The 27,005-nt window shown below is 29.1% G+C and overlaps 3 protein-coding genes and 1 long non-coding RNA gene across 9 annotated transcripts; 2 read left to right on the top strand and 2 right to left on the bottom strand.

Moving 5' to 3' along the window:
• Positions 1-9: 9 nt before the first annotated feature.
• LOC124956811 lies at positions 10-22,616 on the top strand. Its single transcript, XR_007103376.1, has 2 exons — positions 10-513; positions 22,031-22,616. It is a non-coding gene; the product is annotated as an uncharacterized LOC124956811 (long non-coding RNA).
• Positions 1,687-8,312, bottom strand: LOC124956800 (contactin-1a-like). The gene is made up of 14 exons (XM_047513074.1): positions 7,174-8,312; positions 5,750-5,882; positions 5,477-5,685; positions 5,056-5,166; positions 4,764-4,967; positions 4,330-4,475; positions 4,063-4,213; positions 3,858-3,988; positions 3,578-3,737; positions 3,190-3,483; positions 2,802-3,122; positions 2,436-2,726; positions 2,241-2,350; positions 1,687-2,053 (listed from the first exon to the last, which is right to left on the bottom strand). Exons 1-14 carry the CDS (start codon positions 7,346-7,348, stop codon positions 1,940-1,942), a joined length of 2,550 nt encoding a protein of 849 aa, XP_047369030.1. The 5' UTR covers positions 7,349-8,312; the 3' UTR covers positions 1,687-1,939.
• Positions 9,274-25,045, bottom strand: LOC124956798 (F-box only protein 11). 4 transcript variants are annotated; one of them, XM_047513073.1, is made up of 9 exons: positions 24,236-25,045; positions 22,022-22,360; positions 21,117-21,902; positions 20,178-21,030; positions 19,857-20,077; positions 19,572-19,790; positions 19,197-19,404; positions 18,788-18,961; positions 9,274-10,542 (listed from the first exon to the last, which is right to left on the bottom strand). In XM_047513073.1, exons 1-8 carry the CDS (start codon positions 24,330-24,332, stop codon positions 18,832-18,834), a joined length of 2,853 nt encoding a protein of 950 aa, XP_047369029.1. In that variant the 5' UTR covers positions 24,333-25,045; the 3' UTR covers positions 9,274-10,542; positions 18,788-18,831. The 4 variants fall into 4 exon arrangements, with proteins under 4 accessions (XP_047369029.1, XP_047369027.1, XP_047369028.1 ...); XM_047513071.1 differs by lacking the exon at positions 9,274-10,542 and adding an exon at positions 17,305-18,263; XM_047513072.1 differs by lacking the exon at positions 9,274-10,542 and adding an exon at positions 17,305-18,102.
• Positions 24,736-27,005, top strand: LOC124956802 (CAAX prenyl protease 2). 3 transcript variants are annotated; one of them, XM_047513077.1, is made up of 7 exons: positions 24,736-24,919; positions 25,005-25,016; positions 25,644-25,749; positions 25,837-25,975; positions 26,066-26,302; positions 26,384-26,446; positions 26,546-27,005. In XM_047513077.1, the coding sequence occupies exons 1-7, from the start codon at positions 24,804-24,806 to the stop codon at positions 26,740-26,742; spliced, it is 870 nt and encodes a 289-aa protein (XP_047369033.1). In that variant the 5' UTR covers positions 24,736-24,803; the 3' UTR covers positions 26,743-27,005. The 3 variants fall into 3 exon arrangements, with proteins under 3 accessions (XP_047369033.1, XP_047369034.1, XP_047369035.1); XM_047513078.1 differs by lacking the exon at positions 25,005-25,016 and having other exon boundaries at positions 24,737-24,919; XM_047513079.1 differs by lacking the exons at positions 24,736-24,919; positions 25,005-25,016 and adding an exon at positions 25,298-25,376.

Below are 27,005 nucleotides of genomic sequence, written 5' to 3'. Positions count from 1 at the left end.
TAAAATCATTTAATTTTTGTATTTTTGTAATTGATATTAAAAATGTGCCATTATATAATTTTAATGGAACTATGTAAAAAAAGTTTTTGTTAATATTTTCAGTCTTTATTTAAGTTGTCGCGTTTTGTCATGGTATTAAAAAAAAAAATGCGAGAAATAAATACTATACCTACATGAAGGGGCCCTTACGCAATGGCTCATTTTACATTTAATTTCATACGGCACTGTGTTAATATTATTTCGTCATTAGATAATTGTGCGCATGCGTAGGAATTAATTTATAATATAAAAAATGTATTTACGTTTTTGATAGATCCCACATAGAAATGTATTAGTCCAATATATTATTTTAAATTATTAGAAATAGTTTTTGGTATAATAGAGCGAAGGATGTGCGACGATAACGTGTGCGATGATTGTTTAGAAACTGAATTTATCACGGATTTGCAACATAAAAAGTGTAAAGTGATACAACTGGTACGAAGACAAATGCATAAGTTCGAGGATACGCAAGTATGATTTGTTTTTTTTTCGTATCTATACTATCTATATACATCGATTAATTAACAAAAAATAAGGAAGGGTAAATATTTGAAATAATTTCAAAATTATATTCTCTCATAACCTTTGACGAAATTAATTTCGATATTTAAAAAAAAAAAAAAAAAAAAAAAAAGATATTCAATTGATACTTCGAGCTAATACAAATATAAATGCTATAAGATAATTACATTTTTTCGTACTAATGATAAATAATATAATACCATTATATATAAGTAATACGTTAATATTACTTACGAATCAAGTGCCATATATTGTATATTCAACAGATTTTACCGATTGTAAATATCACGCAAGAAAAAATGATTCGGTGTAGAATGGAAGATCAATCATTTAGCGAAGAATTCAATCGAACGGAAAAAATGCCAGTGTCCTTATATCATACGATTTCCCAAACATTGATTTCATCTCAAACCTGGATGGAATACATTTGTTCTCGTTTATCTAGCAGATTTATTTTAGCAACATTGTTTATTGGTACCTTGTTGTTGCTTATAATCTGCAGCAGTTTTCTTAAAGCATTTCTTTGCGGCAACAATCGATTCTATTTAACATTATGTAGATATTTTTATACTAAACGTACAGTATTTTGAACGTATTGAATGTTTTTGCCAATTCAGAGGTAACATCGCAGCAGATCTTTAAAGACAAGACTAATTTATATTATCACATATGTGTTTTATAAAACATCCAAAAAATCTCAGATCTATTATCTTTTTCTTTGTATATGTTTGTTTCTTTGTAATTTTTTATTTCTTTTTTTTTGAATTTTTTTTTAAATTCTTTTTTTAATTTTTTTTTTTTTTTTTTTTTTTTTCTTTTTTTGATACTTTTTAATCTGGATATAAAGATTATAGTATTCTAATGACAATACCAATCTTTTACATCTTTTTTATCCAATATTATTACGTCACTTTGTCTTCGTATTATAATAGGTATCATATCGTATAAATCGTATTATCACAATATGTACAAAAGATATTATTATTATCAATTTTAACAATGAAATAAGAGTCAAGAAGATTTTCGTTGTAACTTAAAGTTCGTTTTAAATATTCGTTGTGCATTCCAAATAATATAAAAAATTCAAATAATCATTGAATACTAAAATAATAAAAGACTTGCAAGACTTGACACAAAATATATTAGACTTGGAATAATACATCACGTGTAGCGTTTAGTTAAATTATGCGATTAGTCATTTTGATGTTCTTCATTAATTATTTCAATATCCACAAATCGCTTTGTAATTCATTTCATTAGAAGATATCTTTTTCGCGATTCGATGACATGTGATTCCTCGTCAATATGTTTGAATGATTCTTTAGGCTATGAAATTGGCCATCTTGATATGTTTGTCCCATCTATCTGAAAGATTTTACACACAACTTTCTGGACCAGGTATAGAATTTGCAATAATAATTTCTTTCATCAAGTTACGATCTGCTTTAAAACTGATCGGTTCCCAGGGTCTTGTGGAAAATGGATTTAACTGTAATAAAAAAATTGAAAACATGATCGACAACAATAATAAAATGAAGTATATAAAAATCTTTATAAAACAATTTAACATTAATTTTATAATAAAACAATATATCTAAAGTTTTAATTTTTGTTTAAGTATAAGTCACTCACAAGTTATACACAATTCAAATAAATATTCGTCTACTAATACTTACGTTACATCTGTTTGTTTGAAGGCCTTGTTTGTGAATATCGTATGGCGCAAACAATGTGTCTGGTCTTACTGGTAAAAATAATTGTGGTTCACGTTTCATTTTTTCTTGATCTATATAAAAAATTTGTCTTAATTATTAACAATACAAATAGAATATTATCTTTGATAAGAAAATGTCAATCTACAATGATTTTACCTTGTGGTGATTGTATAATATCAGGTTGTTTATTAAGTGCATAATCAGTAACCTGTTTCAAAGTGTATTCAACAAAATAGGTATGGTCCCCATGAGTAACATCAAGCATTGAGTTATTTCTCGAATCTGGGGGAGTTATAATCGGTTGTTTCATGTATGGCTCAATGTGTGCTGGTGATGTGCTACCTCGACGTCGGTATACCATCACCATTACAAAAAGTACTGCTATTAGACAAACCATTAGACATCCGATAAGTACTAAAATTAATGGAATCATACTAACTCCACTATCTAAAAAAAAATTCATTCCAATGAAAGATTCAAATTATACAAATTTTTTTATTTTGTTTTCTATATTAAATATACCTGTATGTTTTTCCGAATCTCTTAACATAATATCTTCCAATAAAAACACTTCACTTCGACCTTTAGCATTTACAGCATATGCAATTAAATAAAAGTGTGTCGCAGGTAATAGATCTGCAACTGCTATTCGAAATATTGGAAGGTCGATAGATACGCTAGACACATTGAGGCGTAAGTAACCAGATGGTACTTCGTAAGCCTCCAAACGAAATTCTTGAGGAAGTCCACCATTATATCCTGGTACACATTCGACTTCTAATATCTCTGAACTTTGATTTAACGATGCTTTTATAGTACAATTGTTTAAAGGACTTGGCTTCGCTATAACATAACGATCAACGGTATTCATAAAAATCGATCTTTTAGAATATCACATTATCCGTATTACCTGCAGGAATGACATGATACGTGCATGGTGTTTCTTGTTTACCAATCGCATTCCTACCCCAACATGTTAAAGCTCCATAATCTCTTTCAGAAACTGGTGTATAAATCAGTTCGCTCATGGTACCATTGTTGCTATCTAATTTTGCAGGGGCTACTTCAAAATTTTCACCGCTATTATTAAATTCCCAAACAAAATCCACTTCGTTAGGATCCGCATCTACTTCGCATCGAACCTTTACTGATTCTTCCAATGATGCTCCAATAACTGTAGGACTTGTTTTACAAACAGGTGCGACTGTAAAACCCAACCCCCCCAAAAAAAAATTATACATGTATATGAATTAAATGCAAAAGTTTTTAGATTGAAACTTTGATATTTGTTTACTCACATTGTATTCGTAAAGGAACAACAGGGCTTGTAGTTTCTCCACGATCATTACTGGCAAGGCACGTATAATTCCCTGCATTATCACGTCCTATACTTTGAAGTACTAGACTCTGTGTACTCATTATTATTCCAGCCGAATAATTTTGAGTTAATACTGCACCCTAATAAGAATATATAATCAAAATAAATATTCTCAAATACATTAATTGGCAAACAAAATTTAGATTTTTTTTTTTTTCCAAATCATTTTAGCATTTATAAATATTCCACTATTTTTTTACATTATGTCTCCATGTTATTTTATGATGTTCTGGATTGGCTCGAACTTTGCATTCAAAGTAAACGTCATCACCTTCTTTTATATTTTCTGCTTTCAATGTACTTCCCAGATGTAGTTGAACTTTTGGTGGAACTGTAAATAATTGTTATTGACATTAATTATATAAAGGGAAATCCATATAATGAGGCTTGTTTAAATATACTTACAAACAACATTTAATTGGAAAAAATCTTCTAAATATGCACTAGGTAATTCAGGATTTTCACCTCGACATTTGAGAATTTGAGAATTGTCATCTGGTATGGGACTGAATATTAACGTACTTAACACTACCGAAGAGTTACCATCGTCCAATATCTATTCAATTTACATTTTAATAAATTAATAGATATTATTTATCATATTGGATAAATGTAATAAGAAGTATTATATATAATAAAAAAAAAAAAAAAAAATAAAAAAGAATTATTGACCTTGGCTTTCCGAAAGGGTATGTTCCCTTTCAACCATGTAACTCTTGCTCGAGGATGTGATCCCGCAGTTTCACAGCCTATAGAGTAATTCTTGTCTGTTTCTAGGACTGATAGTTTTGACAATATTTTTACAGACAGAGGCTTTACTGGAAAAAAGAAAAAAAAAAGAAATAAACATAATTATCGTTTATTATTTTCGTATGAATTATATTTATTGAGTTGTTCGAAAAATTCCAGTGTTGTTTCTTACATATGTATTAGTATATATATATAACGATATTAGAAATTATTGGAGTTATTGTATTTATTAAAAAGGGGATATTTTTTTTTTTTTTTTAATTAGTCATTCATTTTAATTTTATCGAAGATAGAAAACAATCCGTCATGAATTTTCCGATTAACTCAGTATTATTTGTGGATATTGAAAGACTTACAGTAAATATCTAAAAGGACGCTCTTTTCCAAAGGAGGTATCAGATTTGTGTTGGCAGCTCGACATTTGTACATGGTGTTACGATGTTCCCTTCGTAATTGAGGTACAGTCAATTTGCTAACCACAATATTTTGTCCTATTTCTTCTAATTTTCCGTCTACTTCCTTCTCGTTTACTAACCAGCTTACGATTGGAGTTGGTTTTCCTTTAAAAGAGGGATTATGGTCGATCTAGGGTTCCTTATAAAGATATATTGTTATCGTTTAATAATATAGAAAATAACAATAGAGTACCTCCTCTTACTTCACAGGAGAGACCAAATTCCATACCAACTTGGAAAGGACCAGCAGTCTTATCTACTTCCACTCCAGAACTGTCGTAAATAAGAAGTTGATGTGGTGGAACTGTAAAAAAAAAAAAAAAAAAAAAAAAAAAAAAAAAAAAAAAAAAAAAAATATTCTTCGTGATTTTCTTTACATAAGATATTATTTCATATCTTCTTTTTATGAATATCTTTTAAAATTATCCCAGAAAAAAATATTTCAATGATCTTCTTTGCACAAGAAAATATTACATATCTTTTATTAATGAATATCTTTCAAAATAATGTTAAAAAGAAATTATTAACACGAGTTTATTTCACATATCTTCTGTTTATATGAATTTTTTAATATATATATATCTTTTTTTTTTTTTAAATTATGTATGTCTTACCAATAACTGTTAGATTCACTTGAAAGTTTCTCGTCGGTGATTTTTTGAAATCGACTCGACACCTATATATTCCTTCGTCGTCCAATTGAACAGCTTCTAAAGATAGAGCAGCTGGTTTTGTGACTGTCACAAAATAAGCTCTGGGCCCTACTGCATTGCTATCTGACCAATTTAGAGCTTTGTTGAAAGCTCTCCCTCGTACGTCAAAGCTACAAGAGTGAATAATTTTTTATATATGAATTTATCGATTTTTACAAGTTTAGATATAGTTACCTGTATATCGGCTTCACTGCATAATCTCGGAACCATAGCACCATATAAACGCGATCTTCTCGCGTGGACGGTTCAATGTCACAAGGCAAGCTGGCGGTACGCCCAAGAACGGCGCTCACTTCGAAGGTTGCAACTAGAAAAATTAAATAAAACAATAATTAACAATTTATCGTATAATTTACGTAGAGAAATTTTTAAACGTTTTCAGATATAAAATATAATTTTGAAGTAGAAAAAAAAAAGAGCAATTCACAAGACGTTCAAGTGGAAGCAACACTTTTATGGTCGGGCATAAATCTGTAAATATATCTTGTTTTTCTTGAAAGATCCAAGTATAAAAAAAAAAATGTAAATAACAAATATTGAGTAGTTTATGCGGACAAAATTTAAATTATTTTTTAGTTGAAATGTAATCCTAAAGTAGAAAAAGAGAGCAATTTCTGCCGGTTAAGTGGAGGAACATTTTCATGATCGGCCATAATTTGTGAATATCATGTTGTTCTTGAAAATTATAATCAAAAAAATTAAATAATTTATGTGGAATTAAATTTAAATGTTTTTAATTTTAAATGTAATTCTGAAGTAGAAAGAAAAGAGCAATGGAAGACAATTAAGTCGAAGTAACAATGTAAGACCAGGTCTAGTGGAAGACTACTTTTATGATCGGCCATAAGCTTTGAATATTTCATTTTTCTTGAAAGATGCAATTACAAAAATTAAATAAAAAATATAACGAACGAATATTAAAAAATTTAGGCAGAAATATTTAAACGTTTTTTTGTTTCAAAAGATAATTTTGAAGTAGAAAAAGTAGAGCAATATAAGTCAGTTGAATGAAAGAATGCTTCTATGGTTATACGTAATTCGTATGTATTTTGCTGTTCTGTAGATATTTCACCAAATTTTAAATGGCGAACGATTGTTTGAAATAAAATTAGAATATAATATAATAGATATATCATTTTGTTCATATATATATATATATATATATATATATATATATATATATATCATATAATACGACACATAAATAATCATCATCTGTTTTTTTATAAAACAGATTCATCAAATTTTAATGCACCAAGTTAACACCGATGCAAAAATGGTGACTTATGTTCTTATGATATGATTTAAAAAAAAAAGAACTTCGTACAATAAGAAGATATACAGGTGTCCCATTTAACTCGATGAAAGATCTTCATTGTTATTGATGACATAAAAATATATCACATAATGAAGTTGCATTGTTCGAAGTGAGGAAATATATACGTTGATATAAAAGTCGTATGGCATATATAGCAGAAGTTATACATGGATTATTATATTCTATACATAGAATTCATATAACATGAAAGGTATTTCTCGGTATAGAGTTAAAAAGGGTTACGTTTAACCGTAATAAAAAAAAAATTTGTCTTATTTACCTAAATCGTCGTCCTTGTCCCAGTTGTTACTGGCGTGAACGCACACGAGGACGACCGCAAGTATATAACCGGCGATCACCAATCTCGTAGCGATATCCGTCAGTATGCCAACTGCCATCCCAATGGGGAATAAAAGTTTCGAGGTGTTTCGTAGACTCAAATCCAGCGCGTGCATAATAGGAGGACACGCCGGACGTTGGTACGGCACCCCTTTATTGTCATTCCACGTTGAGAGGAACCTCCTCCTCCTTCTCTCCTTCCTCCTCTTTCTGCTTCTCGTCGTCCTCTTCTTCCTCCTCCTCCTCCTCCTCCACTCTAATCAGGTCTAAGGACCTTCGTTATTTTTTTCAGTATCTTTCGCTTTTTCTATTTTCTTTTTTCCTTTTTTCTTTTTTCTTTTCAAGGATCCTAGGAGGATCCACGTCCCTTCTCACGTTGAAACCAGACCAGGCCTGTTTCTTTCTGCCATTTTTCGACGCATTCCGAATTTGTTTAAGGTAGGCAAAAATTTGCCTTCACCCAAAATTTCCTTGACCCTTCTCGAAGCTTGAGTTTCGAGTTTACTTATTTGCAACTGCACCCCTTCCTCTCTTATACTCTCCCCGCCCGCTCGCTCGCCACCCTTGTTCGCCGATTGTAATGGTAGTAATGTCACGAAGAAACACGCCACGTTGAATGCCACGATAAAAATACCCCACTTTTAAAGTTCGATCGTGAAAAAGTGTTGGTCGGGTGACAGGACGATGACAGGGCAACGATGATAAAGAGAACCACCCTTCCTTATTATACCCTTATACTTATTCAACAACGTTACTTATAAATATATCGTAACACACACATTAAATATCACCGAGGAATCAACGATCACTTTAAGAATTCTAAAGAATCTAAGATTTTTCTCGAGGAAATCGCACGATGCACGCGTTTTCCAGGTGTCGCTAACCCCGACACATCGATGAGCCGCTACCACCACTACTACCAGCACCACCGCCGCCGCCACCGATCGATTTTCGGCTAGCCAAAGGAGCTCTCGTATCCTCTCTCTCTCTCGACCTTTATCCTTTTCTATCTCTTCTATCTTAACTCTATATCGTCTGACAATTAGAACGAATTACGACGATAATAATAAATAAATAATTACTACCTGTTATATTACATATGCATATATATATATATACACATGTATATATATACACACACAATACATATATATATATATAAATATATGTATGCGTATATATATATATATATATATAGCAGAAAATAAAATAGATACTATCACGTCTCGTATCACCTGGGAAATTTAACTCGAAGAATCGTCTTCGTTTCGCTATGCGAAGTCCTAGTCGACTGAATAAAAGTACCGACTTCTGGTCCCTCTGTTGTCGCTCTTTGATATAGTGGGTGTACGAATATTATACGACATCTGTCGTAGAAAATATTGTACTTTTCTTTTCAATCAAATTTCATCGTTCAATATTTTCGAGCATAATATCTCTCGGTGTTATGTGATAAGGAAAGAATTATTGCGTACCGTGAACTTGGTGAATTTTTTTTTTCGAGCAACAGCTTGTTGCTGCTCGTAGTAGTCGAGCAACGTTAGGTAAGGATGGTCCGACTAATGGTAATGCTAGACTACTATTCTCCACTTTATAATCGATTCCCCCTTGTCCCATCTTCATCCCTATCCCCACCTTAACTACCCTCATTCAAAACGTTACACATATTCAATCTGAGATTAAAATCATTGTGTAAATTACGTAAAGGTATTGCATAGAGAAACTCAACGCTTTATCTTACGTTGACAATAGCAATATATTTTTAAACAGTAGCATTTATAATATACAATTGCGTGACACGTTTTTTTTGTTTTATTTACTTTTTGTTATTGTTGTTGTTGTTGTATTATGATTTAGAACAGGTGTTCCTTTCTTTCTTTTTTATTTTTTTTTTGGTTTCATTAATATCTCGCAAAAAAAAATGATCGAACGAGGAGACTTTTGTTATGTTTCCTGTGTTAACATAAAATATACTAATCTTTCAAATATAAAAAAGAAGAAATATTGTATTAAGAATTATCAGGAATGAAAATGAATTGTATTGTTTTTTATATTGTCATATCTGGCTTTTCGATAACGATTCGATCTTCTTTTTTTTCTCTCTCTCTTCTTTTTCTTTTTATTCTTTCTTTTCTTTTTTTTTTTTTTTTTTTTTTTTTAAAGAGGTCTGTTGCATGTCTTGTCATGTGTTGCATTTCTTTTTTCACTTTCTTTTTTTTTTACGACACGAATATCGGTGTAATATCAGTTTGCGATCAGGCAAAAATTCGAAAAAAACACGATTTTTGTCCTTTCGTCATCGGCACAATTTATTATTTATATGGAGACTGTTATAATTATATTATTATTATACCTATTGGACTATGGCACTTGGTGCAGCTAAAAGTTTACGATCGTGTATTAGACTTAAACATTTAAGGTACTTATTTATTAAAGTGTATCAATCGTCGTTATTAATGTTACGTGTCTGCATTTATATATATATATATATATATATATATATATATATATATAATATATATTATATATATATATATAAACGTACCATATATATGTATATATATATAGCACACGGAGATGTGCTCTAGTCCGTGCATATCGCTATAATACAATCGATTTATTTTCTTCGGACGCCATTTGCTCTGTACGGATGTAATAATATTCTGCGTTGCTATTCGTCGAAGCGGAATTTTTGTATACGATTCGAACAAATATTACGAATTCCACAAATATCATGGATAAATTTAACAACAGGAAATTTAATATGTTTTATCGACGTAATTATAATAATATATTGCAACTTCTTTTTATAATACCGCGATCTCACATTCCTTAAAATTCGTTTATAATCGATTAACTATACTTTCCCTGAACTCTATATGACGTTGCCGAAAGTAATAATATAAAATAGTTTATGTAGCGGTGTAGTATTATATATCGAGTCTTATCTCAGTTTCTTTTCTTATCACGAGAAAAGATTCGCGTAAAGAATGGATATCTTTTTATGAAATACGACTTTTTGAATTATTTCGTTTTCAATAAAGTTCTTACGTCATTGTTTTTTTTTCTTTTTCATTCTTTTCTTTTCTTTTTTCTTTTTTTTTTTTTTCGTCAATATCGAAAGATGCCGTCTAAACTTCTAGATCATTATTTTTCTCATTGATCAATGTTCGCGATTAAGCAGATTGTATGACTCCCGATATTATTCGTCGTCTCTATTCATTGATAATAATGCTTTTTCGTATGTTCTTTCTTTCTTTTGGTTTTGTTCTAGTCGAGCATAACTCGATTATCGTCCGCTGTAAATTCTCTGTAAAAAATAATATTACTTGTATCGCCTATTCTCCAATGAAACGTTTCATATAATAATAAGTTGTCTTAATGTCTAACTTATACAATCTAAACGATTTATTATACATCTTAATAATACATCTAACTTCTTACGAGAAACATATTTGGTGACAAAGTGTGTTTTGTTCCTTTTTTCTTTTCTTTTTCCATCCCTTTCCGTCTTTTTCTTTTTCTTTTCTTTAAAAATCTTTTAAAAGATCATCGATCGTTCGAGATTGTAATGAGCAATATTTAAAATTATATCTCGTTGATGCAAGATACATTTCTATCGCTTATCTAATTACGTTAATCATAAAATGTATCGTGTTTTTTTCGATTGTTATTCGTTTCTTTTTTCATTTTTTCTTTTTTTCGTTTCTTTTTCTTTTTTGTTTTTTTTTTGTTTTTTTTTTTATGTTTTTGTTTGTTTTTTTTTTCATGCGATCATATCAAAAACATTTTTAATTCTAATGTTTCTTGTCTATAGGCCATTTCTTTGAAATTGTCCATTATTTATTTCTAATCAGTATTTCACGTTTTACAATTCATTCTCTTATATAGGCAACGAATATCTCCACTTTCTCCTTTTTTTTCGTCCACTTTTTCTCCGATTCTCCAATAAAATATTTTCATTGCATTAGCTTCGTTACAACTCTCTTCGTCGCAAAATTTTCGTAAGTAATAAAAAAAATTAAAACAGAAAAAAAAAAAAAAAATAATAATAATAATAATAATAATAAAACAAAGAAATCGATGTAAGTCTAGTATTTTGTAAATGATTCTATCTATTTTAATCGCATAATTTAAATATCTACATGAAAAAGAAAAATCTTAAAAATATCCTTCGTCATCTTTATATTTTCAGATAGTATCGTAAAATTGATATATATACAAAAATTGTAGTCTTTAATTAACGTAAAAAAAAAAAAAGAAAATAAATAAATAAAATAAAATAAAAAAAACATGTCTCTGTTAATTTTAATCTTTTGTGATAAATGTTTCCAATATTGAGAATCAGAGAGAAGTAGCTATCTCGTTTCGAAACACCCTGTATATTATTATATCCATACACTTGTTAAACAATGTTATTTCATATATTTACAGTTACTGTACACATTGCTCACGATTAATCTAACTTAGCAGAGAGTATATATATATATATTTTTTTTTTTAATTCGATACACCAAAAAATGGATTCTATATATAATATAATAACCAGTACGTGTGTTATTAATATCCAAAAGCGTTAAAATTCTTCATTCATATGAGATATATTTAATGTAAAGATATATCGAATATTTTTTAATTATTATTAGGAGTAAATTGAAAACTATTAATCTGTTTTCTCTTTCTTTTCGTCTCTCTCTTTCTCTCTCTCTCTCTCTCTCTCTCTCTCTCTCTCTCTCTCTCTCTCTCTCTCTCTCTCTTTCTCTCTATTTATGCACACTTGTAAAAAATCGTTGACACGCTAATCATCATTTTCACACCATAAGTGAGACTTTGTGACACTGTGACATCACATATAACTTTCTTTGTAAAAATTAAGTATGTTTTAATATTATATATATATATTTTTTTTAGTAATATATGTGTGTATATATATATATATAATGTGTTCACAGATTGAAAAAACATCAATTATATTTGCAAAGAGATTGTATATATCTTATATATAGAGATATATTTAACATCGTACATGTGTGTGTTAAGGCATGGTACCACATGGTATTGTCGTTTAACGTAATATCCTTCCTTATTTATAACAAATAAATCCTAGAAGATATTTAATGAAATTACCTTTAATACCTTGATAGTTGATTTTTTTCTTTTTATTTTTTTTTTGTAATCGCTAATTTAATGAAAACGTTTTAAATTTAATTTCACATGAAATATATGTATATGTGTGTATGTGTGTGTGTATGTGCGTGTGCATATGTGTGTATTTATGTGTGTTTGTGTCAAAAAGCAAAGATTTCTTTTCACTAAATTTTTATAATTAGACAATATGCAACATTAGCGAGGATTTTGGAATAAATTCATTCATAAAAAAAATCAGCAATATCTCTCTACTAATTAAATATTCACAGATAGATATGGTTGAGAGTAAAAACAGCTATAATCGAAGTATAAAGTTTCGTATATTATTAATGAGTTTACTATGGTTTGTCTTTATTATTATTATTATTATTAGTAGTAGTAGTAGTAGTAGTGTAGTAGTATTAATAGTATTATTATTATTATTTTTTTTTTTTAATCTTAATGCGAAGTCATTACCTTGCTCATAATACTGTTTCGAGATAAAATTACGAGAATTTAGAATACATTGTTAAATGTTTCGTTCGTTTAAGAATCTTGTGTAGAGTAAGAGAATTACAAATTTTCATATTTATATGTTGTAATTTATAATAATACAAAAATAATAATATAACAGCGCAAATTTCATTTGACATAATCTCTCGGATAAATAAAGAATTCATTCATAACATATAAAAATCGTACGTTTTGTACTCATTTTCACAAAAGTAATTCTAATCGTATAATCATATACATGGATTATATTTTAACGCGTAGTTTTCCAATTAAACAATTTAATATATTAATATGGATCAAAATGCAGGTTGGGACGGGGGTGGGGACGTGGGCATAAAAGTTAGATTACAAAAATAAAATCGAAATATATGTAACAAGAGAAGAATTACATATTTTTTAACTGATTATTATTATTATCATTATTCTTATTATTATTATTAATATTAATATTATTATTATTATTATTATTATTATTATTATTATCATTATTATTATTATTAGAATTAGAATTATATATTATAACTGACGATATATATAGGAAAAAAATTAAAAACACTTTTAAATATAATGGAAGAGTAAATTTTAATATATGAAAAGAGAAAGAGATAGTGTTTACAAGTATGAGAAGTAAGCGATTATATATTATATGATCTATAATTTCGAAAGCATATATAATATATCAGACTTTTAGTAAAAATTAGTCTTTAAATAGACGTTTATCTCTAAAAAGAGAGAGAGATCGCAAGAAAAGAAAAAATGACTTTGATAATAATTTATTCGTTCTCGAGCGATCGTATATAATCAAAGAATACGTAATTTACATTGAAAGCATCTTAAAAAAAAAAAAAGAAAAAAAAAAAGAAAAAAAGAAAAAAAAAAATTAATAAAAATAAAAAAAAGAAAAAAAAATAAGAGTAAAATATATATATATATAACTTTCCTTAGAAATATTTTTCTTCTCTTCTTACAATGTAATTATTGTATATATAATTACAGCTATATTACTATGAATATTATGAAGAATTGAAGTACACAAAAAAATAAGAATATACAATAAAAAGAAATGATAATTCATGATCATATATTTTTGTATAATAGCATATAATCAATGCATTATGTATATAATCATATATGTATATATATATATATATATATATATATATATATATATATATACATATATACACATATATTATATATATATGTAGATATATGTATATAATGGACAGACTAATATTTACAGAATACGTAGTGGTATCAGCATTCGCGGATTCGTGTTTTGCATAAAATGCCGTGTACGCTTATGTCTATCTGGCCTCTACCGCAAAACAAAAACAAATAGCAGCAAACTATGGCAACTAACGTTATAAATGGCAAGTATTTATTGAGAGAAAGAACAAAAAAAAAAAAAGAAAAAAAAAAAAAGAAAAAGAAATTCGCGATGCGAATATCGTTTCTCTGCGTTTGCTACTTTCGGTTCTTCGCTTGGCTTTTGTGTTATTAATGTTACACGCTGCCGCTGGCTCGGAATGAGGGGGCGGGGGGAATGGGGTTGAGAAAAGCAAAAAAAGGGAATCGAAGAAATATATATCCTTAATACGCTGAATATCTCATCCCCTTTTTAATCTTCTCAAGGATCTTTTGATCCTGTTTCTGCTGCTTAATAAGTAACAGCCAAACAAAGCAGCAAACGTTGAGTCCTAACGTAGAGTATATCTATGCGATTTCGATGGACTATACATGTTAAAACGAAATGATACAAAGTTTTTAACAAAAAGTAGTAGTAAAAAAAAAAAAGAAAAAAGAAGAAATAAAAAAAAATAAAACCAAAAGAAAAAAGAAATAATAATAATAATAATAATAATAATAATAATAATAATAATAATAATAATAATAATAATAATAATAATAATAATAATAATAATAATAATAATAATAATAATAATTAAAATCGATAAGTAAAATGCAGCTGATACAAGACACTTAACACTTTACGCACTTACATCCTTATTAAAAATAAAACATTATTATACGCGATTCGCATACACAATTAATTCGAAGACACTTTGAAATTCTAGGAGTGTGTTATGGTTAAGGGAAAAAAAGGGGAGTAAGAAATGAAATCGTGTCTTATAATATGACGATCATAATATATTATGCGTTCCAGAAGTGAAATTCATGTATGTTTGTATTTTTTTTCTTTTTTTCATTTTTTTTCTTTTTTAATTTTTTATTTATTTTTTTAAAATTTTGTTTTGATTTACTTTTAACAGAAAGAAAAAAGACAAAAATTATTTATATTATTCTAGTAAAAATGACACGGGAAAGAGGTTTGTAACAATAAAATTTCTCTTCTGGATGATTATATATATAGATATATGTACGCATATGATTGATCGATTTCGGGATGATGATCTTTACATTTTCAAAATATCCAATTGACATTTTGATAGGAATGAAAACTTTATCTAATATCAGCTGAGAGTCCATACGAAGTGTAAAAATAAAAACACAACAGATTCTATAGCTGATTTAAATCTTATCTTCTAAAACACATCCAACAACTAAAACAGAAACATTATAATTGTGCTGCAGCCGAATATCTTTTCTTTTTCTTTTTTCTTCTTCTACTGTGAAGGAATTGTTATTTGTACAAATCTATTAATCATAAATCGTAACTATGCATTTCTCTCTTTTAAAGCACGTTGTGTGTGTGTGTATGTGTGTGTTTACAGTCGCACATATGTGGACACCGCAGTAAATATGCAGAGTGGAAGCCACTGGAAGATATAAAATTAGAATTCGTTTTACTTCTCGAGTTTTCTCTATACGCGGCTGCTGCGTAAAAAAAAAACAATATTTAGAGTAAAAATTACTTAACATCATTGAAACTGTGAGAGAATAGAAATCACAGAAAAGTATACGTATCTATTGTCAATACAATAAAATTAAATTTACTTTCTTTTATACATTTATATTAATTTTCATTCACGATCACTTTTTTTTGTGCTAAAGATTAAAAAAAAAAACAATAAAAATCTTCCATGAAAATAATAATTTTTATGTATTATCTTGTTTCTATTTTTTAGCTTTGCTTTTTCATACACTCAAGAGCAAATGTTGTATATTAATTAAATTAGAAATAACAAATCTAATAATAATAATAATAATAATAATAATAATAATAATAATAATAATAATAATAATAATAATAATATATTTCTTTTTTTTTTTGTCAAAATATTGACACAAAAATTAACTAAATAATATTAATGAAGTTACGAATTTTATCCAACTAAAAAAAGTAATAATAATAAAAAAAATTGTTCTTAAATACGACAAGTATAGATTTATATATTATATTAATTTGTTTGATTTTTTATCACGTAGAATATGCATGTGTTCTTTTTCGTTTCTGTTTCCTTTTCTCTGTAGTTTCTTCACTTCAAGTTTCAAGAAAAAATTCACAATTGAACGCTATCCAACAAAATGTAACATACCATACAATATATCTCACTCAAGAACATTCAATTTGAAGCTTTTTAAGGCCTATTAATACACGAGCGAAAAATGCCTTTGATATTTTGTTTTATCTTATATTTTTTTTTTTTTTTCAGTGCATATACTTGTTCGATATCATATAGTTATACTATGCATAATATGACACCTTAGTACAGTAATACTACAGACCGCTTTAAAGGTCAGTAAATTCAAAGGCAATTTCGACGTGACGTTATCCACTTGTGTTTTTTTTTTTTGCTTTTCTTAAACAATATACAAAATCACTAAATACAGTAATGAATATATATGTTGTACAATTTGGTTGGCCAAACACAATATATATTCTACATTAATGATTTTAATATATATAATATTTTTGTTTTCTTCTACTTATATTAATATTAATTCGCATAAACGGAGAAGGGCTGCATCTAAAATTATTGCTAATAGGCGCTCGTTTCATACAAAGCAGAGGTTGGCTCTTGACTTGCAATTACAATAATATGATTAGACGTTGTCACTAACATAAGGTTTTCTTTTTTTTCTTTAAAAAAAAAAAAAGAAGAGAGAAAAAAAAAGAAAGAAAAAACAGATTATTCGTATAAGATACGATATTATATGTAGATTGAAAATTGCACCTCTCAGACAGTTCATTTTTTCTTGTCGTTTTTGTTAACTGGCAAACACCATTATACACTGTGTTTTAATTCATTATAGTTTAAATATTTTTTCTTTATCTTATTATGCACTTTGCTCTTAGGCAACTTAGGACCATCACAATTTATGATGCAAGTGGTGGAATTAAAGGGATGCCATACGCGCCGATATATCACGAAATACATTTTTTTACATTCAAAAATTATTAAAATGTATAGATAGGTGTTTATCTCCATTTTGATTATATTCCAGTTGTATATTGTATTTTTAGATATATCTATTTTGGTATTCTTCATTTTCTTTTCTTTTCTTTTTTTTTTTTTTTTTTTTTTCTTGTGTCTTTTTCTCTTCCTTGTGAAATTGTGATATCTTGCTTATTTGATAAATTCATAACTAAAGTCGCATTTCACATATTATATTGACAGTTGATTTTCTTTGTAAATGTATTTATCGAGATTTCTTTGAACAGTCTATGGTTTTTTTTATTTTTTCTTTTTTTTTTTTTTAGTTTCGCAAATTTTAAGTATAATATGTGCACTTCTTTCTTTCTTTCTTTTCTTTTTTTTTTTTCTTTTTTTTTTCTTTTTTTTTTTTTTTTTTTTTTTTTTGCGTTCCTGTATACACTACTATTATTTTGTCAACTGTTGTGCAAATTTTGTTAATATACTTCACGTGTTATAATGTTCATGCTTTCTGTTTTTTAATAGCAAGAGGACCAGTCAATATCGCTATTCTACCGAGTTCCTTATGATGTACATAATTTACATTTTATTCGGCACTATAATATATATATACCGTAGAGATTTTACCATAATATGCCTTTGCACTGTACTGGATTTTTTAACATAGTTCATTAAAACGTCCCAGTAACAATTTTATTCAATGTCTTCTTCATTAGGGCATATACACACAAATTATCTGTTACACAGTTATCACTGCACTCTTTTCACATAAAATTTAGATAGTAGACACCTCTCTCTCTTTCTCTCTCTCTCTCTCTCTCTCTCGCTCTCTTTTTCTCTTTCTCTCGTAACGAAGGACACATGGAAAGTTCGATACTTTTTCCATTTAACTATAAATTAATATTAATTTTATATCATTACACAATGCAATTATTTTGGCGAATTTTGCGTCCTCAATTATTCTGTTCATCGACTTTAGATTTCATTATTCCACTTGTCACTTTGATGTATTTCTATTTATGTTCTTTTTTATTGCAGAGTTCTCTACTATCTTTCGATGTAAGAAAGAAACAGTGTTCCCATAAATAAAATAAAACTGGGATATACATATACATATACATATACATATACATATATACATATATATATATACATACATATATATATATATATATATATATATATATATATATATAAAATGAATTTTTGCATTGTTACACAAGTCGCGATATATAAAACAAGTTTAGACTTTTATTCTCCAAAAAAAAAAAAAAAAAGAAAAAAGAAAGAGAACAAATAAAAACATTAGTAACATGTTAAATATTAAATTTGAAATTAGATATTGATAGAAAATATTACTTTCTCGATTAATTTAAACTATATGATTTGTTGATAATATGAAAAAATTTTACATGATAATGACAATGAAAAATGAGAATGATAAAATTGGATATAATATTAACAATTTTAGAAATAACAGTCATTAAATGATGGGAACATGGAAAAAAAAATTAAGACCATAATAAAGAACTCAGCAGCATAACACGCTGCATATGTGCAATAAATTCAACTTACATGTTCAATGCTGTTTGATTATTTAAATTAGTTCAGGTTAATTCCTAGTTAACCATAAGTGTATGTGACTCCATTGGTGCAGCACTATCGTACAATGTATCAGTGTCTTGTGTAGGCTCACCCTGAAGTTGACACTGGTTACTTAATGTACCAGCACCACAGTCACAAAAGAACCTGTAATTATTAATTCATTTTTTTACATTTCTATTCTATAAAAATAATTTCACTTTCTGATTACTTATAACCTTCTCGTGTAAAGAAACCTACTTATAAATAATAACTAATAACTATAATTACTATAATGTAATTGCTGAAATTTAAAAATGTAAAAATACTTGATATAAGTATTGGTTATAGAATTCTTTATTTTTAAATAATCTATAGTATTAGATATAAAACTATATCTTACCGATCATGTCTGATAAATTCTACGTCGTGTCCTGCATGGCAAGTTTTTATACAGTTTACACATATTGCATTGCGATCTGTAGTGTTGCATGTTTGACAGCGATAAAAGTCATGCATTGGAAAAGATGTATATGATGATATTTTGTACAAACATTGGCCATTTCCAACTGCCTTTTCGACAGCATCTTGGTTGTTGAATATTTTATTGCCTAAAAAAAAGAAAAAAAAAAAAAGAAAAAAAAAGAAAAAAAAAGAAAAAAAAAAAGAAAAAAAAGAAAAAAGAAAAAAGAAAGAAAAAAAAAGATATTCGGTTAATAATAGAAAAAGTGTTATTATATTTTGGTATTCATATTTCTACTATATCTTATATCCTTACCTCTAGTTGTTGGTTGTACACCACTTGCTAAGCATAAACCACCAAATCGATTATTAAAGATCTGATTAAATTCTAATGTTGCAGTAGCATTATTAGTTATTTCAACGCCTGCTGCTAATCCATCAAAAATTCGATTTCTCCTTAATACTGGATGGGATTGTGTAGATATAAGCACCCCAGCTTGCGCATTGCGAAATATATCATTTTCTTCTAAGACACCTATATTACATGCAACATTTAATATAACAAATTAATAAATTATCATAATTATTATATGACATTTACCTTTACCACCATTAAATATACAAATTCCTCCATCTCTCCCATCAAATATCTTGTTCCTTTTTAATGTAGGATTACTATCAGTTTTAATCCATACACCTGCCATGGCATTATCAAAAATTTCATTTTGTTCAAGTAAGCCTAAACCACTATTGTACACAAGAACGCCACCGTTTTGTCCGCCCCATATTTTATTTCCACGTATCACTGGATTACTTCCAGTTCTGTTTCAAAAAATCGAATTATAATTTATGTATCGTAGAGTTAATATTGTTTAAGATTTATAATAATTTTTTATACAATAATTTCTTTTTTTTTAAATACCTTATTTGTACTCCTGAATACAAATGATTGAAAATATCATTATCCTCTAACTTTCCGTGTCCATTATCATAGAAATAAACTCCAACTTGTTTGCCACTATGAATTCGATTTCTTCTTAAAACTGGAGTTGATCCTGTAGTGATCCAAACTCCTGCTAAAGTATTGGCATAGACTTCGTTTTCCTCTATTAAACCTTGCCCTTTTTCATGTACATATATGCCTCCATGCTGACCATGATGTATTTTATTATGCCTAACTATTGGATCTGAATTTGTTCTGATTTGTATTCCAGCCAAAGCATTACCATAAATATTATTATGTTCTATTAAACCCCTTCCTTCTCCAAATATATACACTCCTCCTTGATGACCATTATAAATTTCATTTCTTCGAATTGTTGGATTTGAATTTGAAGTAATCCATACTCCAGCAAAATTATTGGAGTGAATTTTGTTATCAATAAATTGTCCTAAACCGTTTTCGTGAACATAAATTCCTCCTGTTTGACCATGATGTATTTCACAATGTACAACTGTTGGATTCGCACCAGCTTTTACTTCAAAACCTGCTATTCTGTTATTATGAATATCATTGGCTTCAAAATATCCAAGACCGTTATCAAATGTAAATATTCCAACATCTCTACCATGATGAATATGGTTCCTTCTCATAATTGGATTTGCATAATTTTTAACCCAAATACCAGCTAATGCATTCCGTGAGATTTCATTGTCTTCATATGTTCCTTGTGCATAATCAGTAACATAAAGCCCAACATTTTCACAATCTGATATGTCACAGTTCTTTACTACAGGATTAGCGCCAACACCAGATACACAAACAGCTGCTCCCACTATAATAAACAAAATCATTAACTCTTATTGGATTTTTTGTTTCTTTTTTCGTATTATATAGATTATCTGTAGAAAATATACTTACCCACACTCGAGCTTCTAATAATGCAGTGATCAACTGTAGGACTACAATTTTCACCCACTTCCAAACAATAATGTTTATGATGTGGAACTGTACTAGTAACATCTGGAGTAAACTTTAAAGTAAGGTGCCCAGCATATGCACGCTTAGCACCTTCTACAAACATTACAGTAGATTCACTTTCTCGTTCCAATATGACCGATTCTGCCACATTACCAGGAGCTGCTCCAATTAGTGCAACATCACTATCTATTACAAGAAATTCACCTCTATATGTTCCAGCATGTAAGAATACTAAATGTTGAGGTGCTTCTTCTATTGTTTGAGAATTACTCCCGCAGCAATTTCCTTGAGCACTTGTATTTGCATTACTTGAAGAATTACTGTTGCTGCTTCTGTATTCGTCTACATAATCCAATGCCCCTTGAACCGTGTTGAAATACGGCAAATTTCGTCCTTTGAATTTTAAATCCTGGAAGCCAGGTCTGACATGTACCCCCCTATATAATTGTCTAAAGCTTTCTTTCCATGGATTTGGATAATCAGACTCATCCGGAGAAACAAATTCAAATTTACAAGGTGCTGGATTAAACAAAGGTAAATCATATTCATATACTTGTTGATAGAGGGATTTCCATAGTTCTGTGTCATTTGCGATAGCTTGAAAACGTTTACAAACTTGTGAAACTCTGCACAGATCTTGTTCCATTAAATAATTGAATATAGTAAGCAACACTTCGTCTGGTAATTCATATTGTAGATAATGTGCTGCTGTATTTGTATTTGTACCTATTACAAAAAATAAATTTATCATCATAATTATATCACATGTAATAGTTGACAATATAACAACGAATATACATTTATTTACAATATGTATATCTATTAATAGAAATTTGGAAATTTACCATCTGCAGAAAGTGAACACGTTCGCCGTGGTCGTTTCCTTGCTGGAAGAGTAAAACTGCCAAGGGTAGCAGCAATACTACTGCCACCCGAGGGGGGTAATGCAGAACTTGTGCCAGGTGCTGGATCCGGATGAGGTGGACTTTTACGCCTCAAATCATATGGCGAAGAATGTGAATGTGATGGAGAAGGTGAAGGTGCAGCTACACCTGACACACTAGGTGACGAGCCTCTTCCACCATTACCACCACCACCTCCTGCTCCTCCTCCTCCTCCTCCACCAACACCACCTCCAGGAGGAATCTGATTTGACGCTGGACATGGCAATTCGCATGGCTCGGCTATAATATAATCAAATTTATATTACAACTATAATATATTTACTATAAATATATTAAAGAACTTTTTCTTTTCTTTTTAATTATATTTTATGTATATTTAATAATTACGAATGACATACATTTCTTCATCTTATATGTCAATGTAGTTTTCTTTAAAAGTAATATTTAAAATTTATTAATATGTTATAATTAAAACTGTACTGTTTCAAAAAAAAAAAAAAAAAAAAAAAAAAAAAAAAAGGGGAAAAAAAAATTTAGAAACATTTAGTAAATATGATCTACTAGGGATTTCCCTAACAGTATATTACTATTGCATTTATATATATATATATATATATAGTAACAAGCTACATAAAATGCGCCTAGACTAAAAAGGTTATGTTTCGAAATAACTGTCAAAATTGACAGCTATTTCGAAATTGATGACATTTTATCGTATAGGTTAAAATTTGAAAATTTTTCTCAATATTTCATTTCATTGTCCAGTTCTCATTAAAGAAAAAAACTTAAATTTTTTATTATATTTTATATTGATCTAAATATATATATATACACATATATATATATACATATATATATACATACATATATATATATACATGCATATGTATATATATATGTATATACACATATATATATAATAAAAAAGAAAATAGTGAAAATATAATGCAATAGATCTAAATATTATGTTAGTTATATATATTAATAATAAGCATTATTTGACAAGTTAAAGCATGTTTTTTGAAGTGAGAAAGAAGTATGGAAATAAATATATAAAGAAAAAGAAAAAAAAAAATTCAACACTAATCAACTCAAAAAAAGAAAAAAAAAAAAACAAAACGTAAACGGTGGTATCAAACTTAAAGATTTTATTTCAAAACACACATATAATCCACAGTGAATTTACAAAAAATGAAAATATAGAAACCAATAAGGAGATCCATTTTTGATTGCTGTTTAATGAATGTTACCAATTACATTAAAATCATAATAGTCATTTGGGAAAGTAGAGCGACATAATGATTTAATGTAAAATATGTATGACAATAGTGGTTCATTGAAACAGCTGTGTCCTTTATCTTGAAGCATATTTTTACTCGTGATTATTGAATTTTTCTAGATTGTGCATGAGGAAGGCGTTCAGTTTCATACAGCTGTGCGGGTAGTAAATCGACATTACGAAAAGAAAAAGGATAAAAAAGGTAGAGACAGACAGCGAGAGAGAGAGAGAGAGAGAGAGAGAGAGAGAGAGAGAGAGAGAGAGAGAGAGAGAGAGAGAGAGAGAGAGAGAGAGAGAGAGAGAGAGAGACAGACAGAGACAGACAGAGAAAGACAGAAAGAAGAGAAAGAGAAAGAAAGAGAGAGAGAGAGAGAGAGAGAGAGAGAAAGAGTAAAAAAAGAAAGAAACGGAGAGGAGAGAAAAGAAAAGAGGGGGTGGGGTGAGGCGAGGTGGTAGACAGGACGGACGTACCGGAATAAAAATCAACGATGGTAAAAAAGACAGGAGAGGAAATCGATGATTAAGAGAAAAGGAGAGACGATCGATGAACGATGAAAGTATACGCCGCGTTAATACTTGAAAACGTCATCCAGTACTCCGATCGGTGCATTCGATAGGACCTTTCAACCTATAAAATCGGTGTCTGCAATGGACGTGTGTATAAGCAGGAGGGTGATTGTCGTTTACTATGGTCGGCATTTTTTAAGCTTATGTTGTTAAACTGAGAGATATATAAAAATGAAAGGATATAGGGTACATTTGTTCGTTGATAGTATATTGAAATAGAAATAGAAAAACATAGAAAAAATGGGGTGAAGGTAAAAGGAAGAAGAGCTGAGACAGGTAAGCAGCGAACCGAACTTCGGATGCCTTACCCGAGGTGGTTCTTGAAGGTAGGGGGATTCTGTTAGCTCCTTTTCTTCTTGATCTTCGCACGTAGTTGCGCGATGACGTAAACGATGCGCTTGGCATTTTTTCCGTGCTGACCGAAAGAAAATAATGCGAGAATTGTTAAAATAACTAAACACTAAACAATGGCGACACTTCTACCGAGCCCAGCGGCCATCTTCTCATCGACGGTAGGACTGTCGACTGTAGTATTGGAGCGCCAATCGGATGAATTTCTGTTCTCTCTCTCTCTCTCTCTCTCTTTCTCTCTCTCTCTCTCTCTCTCTCTCTCTCTTACTCACTCGCTATATCTCTCCTCTTCTCTCTTGGTTCTACTCGCGCACTCTCTCTCTCTCTCTCTCTCTCTCTCTTTCTCTCTATCTATCTATCTATCTCCCTCCCTCCCTCTGTCTGTCTGTCCTTCTTTCTTCCTCTCTTTCTCCCTTCCCCCACACTTCTTCCGTCGCCACCCTACACTCCTTCAACCCCTTACCGATCCCCCCTTCCTATACTGTGAATCGCCACCACACAAGCAACCAACATTAGTATGGAGTTATGGAGACCACGGGTCGAAATACCGATTTATCCTGTATCTCCGGAATTTTTTCATGCTTTGTATTATCGGTCGTTTATATCGCGAGCTTGTACGTATGGAATTCTCCTCACAATAGGTATGTAAAATTTCTTTGATCTTTCAAACGTCAAATCGTACTGCCATTTCTCTTGTGGCTCCGAACACGCTTTGCTCTTTAACAGTGTATCTCGCAGGCAAGCAGGCAGACAACTACGAACGAAAAAGAGAAAATGAGAGTGAGAGAGAAAGAGAACACAAATTCCCCCCTTCATTCGGATCTCCCACTCGCGTAGACGCTCGTATTTCTGGACAAGAATGAACTTTGCAGCGCTCGCAGTGGAGACTCCTTAAACTTTCCTTGTTTGTTTTTGGCGGATTATTTAAAAATATTCCTCGGCCAGATATATCTCTATTTTATACGAATATAATCTCTGTTAAAATGTCATTATTTTTAATATAAATTCTCATGTAGCAGCTCTCTTTTTTCTTTTTTTTAATTTTCTTTCGAGAATGTGTACTAATGTATTGGATAGTGCATGTTTAATTAAATCAATGTAAAAACATGTATAAAGTCAAAGTATTATATTAGTCAGATTTTATAAACTGTGAATTTTGAAATTGATTAGTACCTTTTAAAATAAATATTTAATCAGTATATAATTTATATTAATAGGCGTACTCGAAAGATTTATATTTTGTAGTTATTTATTAAAGACTTAGATACTTTTGATATAGATTATATATATATATATATATATATATATATATATATATATATATAACGGTTATTATCCATTACATTATTATATATCTATTTACAGAGAACATCCTTCTACTATAAAAAGAAGATTCTTTAGTGTTTTTATTGTTGCTCTAATTTCACCAATATTTCTATATGTTGGCTTGGATGAGGAGGTTTTCCAAAAAGTAATTATTTTAAATATTATCATTTGGGTCTATATATCAAATAAATTTTTATACTTTATATATATATATATAAAAAAAAAATTATAGGCAACCATTTGGGAATTATTGGGTTTACGATGGTCTGGCCTAATCCAAGCAAGTGTAATACCATTTCTTTTAACAATGATATTATTTTTGGGCCCATTGAGCGTACAAATTCTTAATGGTTTTTGGAGATTATATGCTGGTTTGTATTTAAAATGATATATTTTGTAATATCGATAATGTACAAAATAATGTACATTAATAATGTACAAAATTATTCTTATTTTGTTAGAGCCTATGTATTGGTTAGGAAGTGTACATACATTAATCTGGTGGAGGAATCACATTGTTGCACCACTCTCTGAGGAATGGACTTTTAGAGCTTGCATGTTACCATTACTCTTACAATGTTTTACACAAACTACTGCCATTTTTATATGTCCGTTATTCTTTGGAGTAGCACATTTTCATCATGTAGTAGAGAGAATAAAAATGGGTATGGAAATAAAACTTGCTTTATTCATATCTTGTAAGTATTTCTTATGTATGGAATTTAAAATCATATAAATATATAAAAATATTTGAATTAATGAGAAATTGGGGCATACAGGTTTCCAATTTACATATACTACGTTATTTGGAGCTTATGCAGCCTTTCTATTTGTTAAAACAGGTAGACTATGCTGATTCCTAATTATTAAATGGTATTATTCTAATAATATATATATATATATATATTATATACTAATCTTTGAATTTTCTTTTTTCTTAGGGCATTTTATAGCTCCTTTCATAGCTCATTCATTTTGCAATCATATGGGATTTCCTGAATTATCCGAAGTTGTGGCTTATAAAGATCCTTTAAAAAGGGCAGCTCTATTTTCTTTATTTGTTATTGGTCTATTTGCATGGTGTTTTCTATTAACACCAATGACTGATCCAGCAATATATCATAATAATTTATTCTGATATCAAAAGATTTATATGAATCATATTTTGCAAAATTGTTACGGGTGTTAGACTGTAATATTTCTATTTCAGATATCTCATTTGTAACAAAATAATAATTAATCATGTTATGTGACACTGACATATGTTAACACTTAAGATATATGTATAAGGATATACTTGTAGATTACATTATAAAACGTGTTAACATTAAATTTAATGATGCATATAATATGCATAATGTGATTATACTCAATATAATATCAGTCAGAATAACTATAAAA

The sequence above is a fragment of the Vespa velutina genome, chromosome 23, assembly GCF_912470025.1.
Source record: "Vespa velutina chromosome 23, iVesVel2.1, whole genome shotgun sequence".
Classification (NCBI taxonomy): domain Eukaryota; kingdom Metazoa; phylum Arthropoda; class Insecta; order Hymenoptera; family Vespidae; genus Vespa; species Vespa velutina.
Note: the sequence above shows the minus strand (reverse complement) of the source record. Positions and strands in the feature narration are given on the sequence as shown.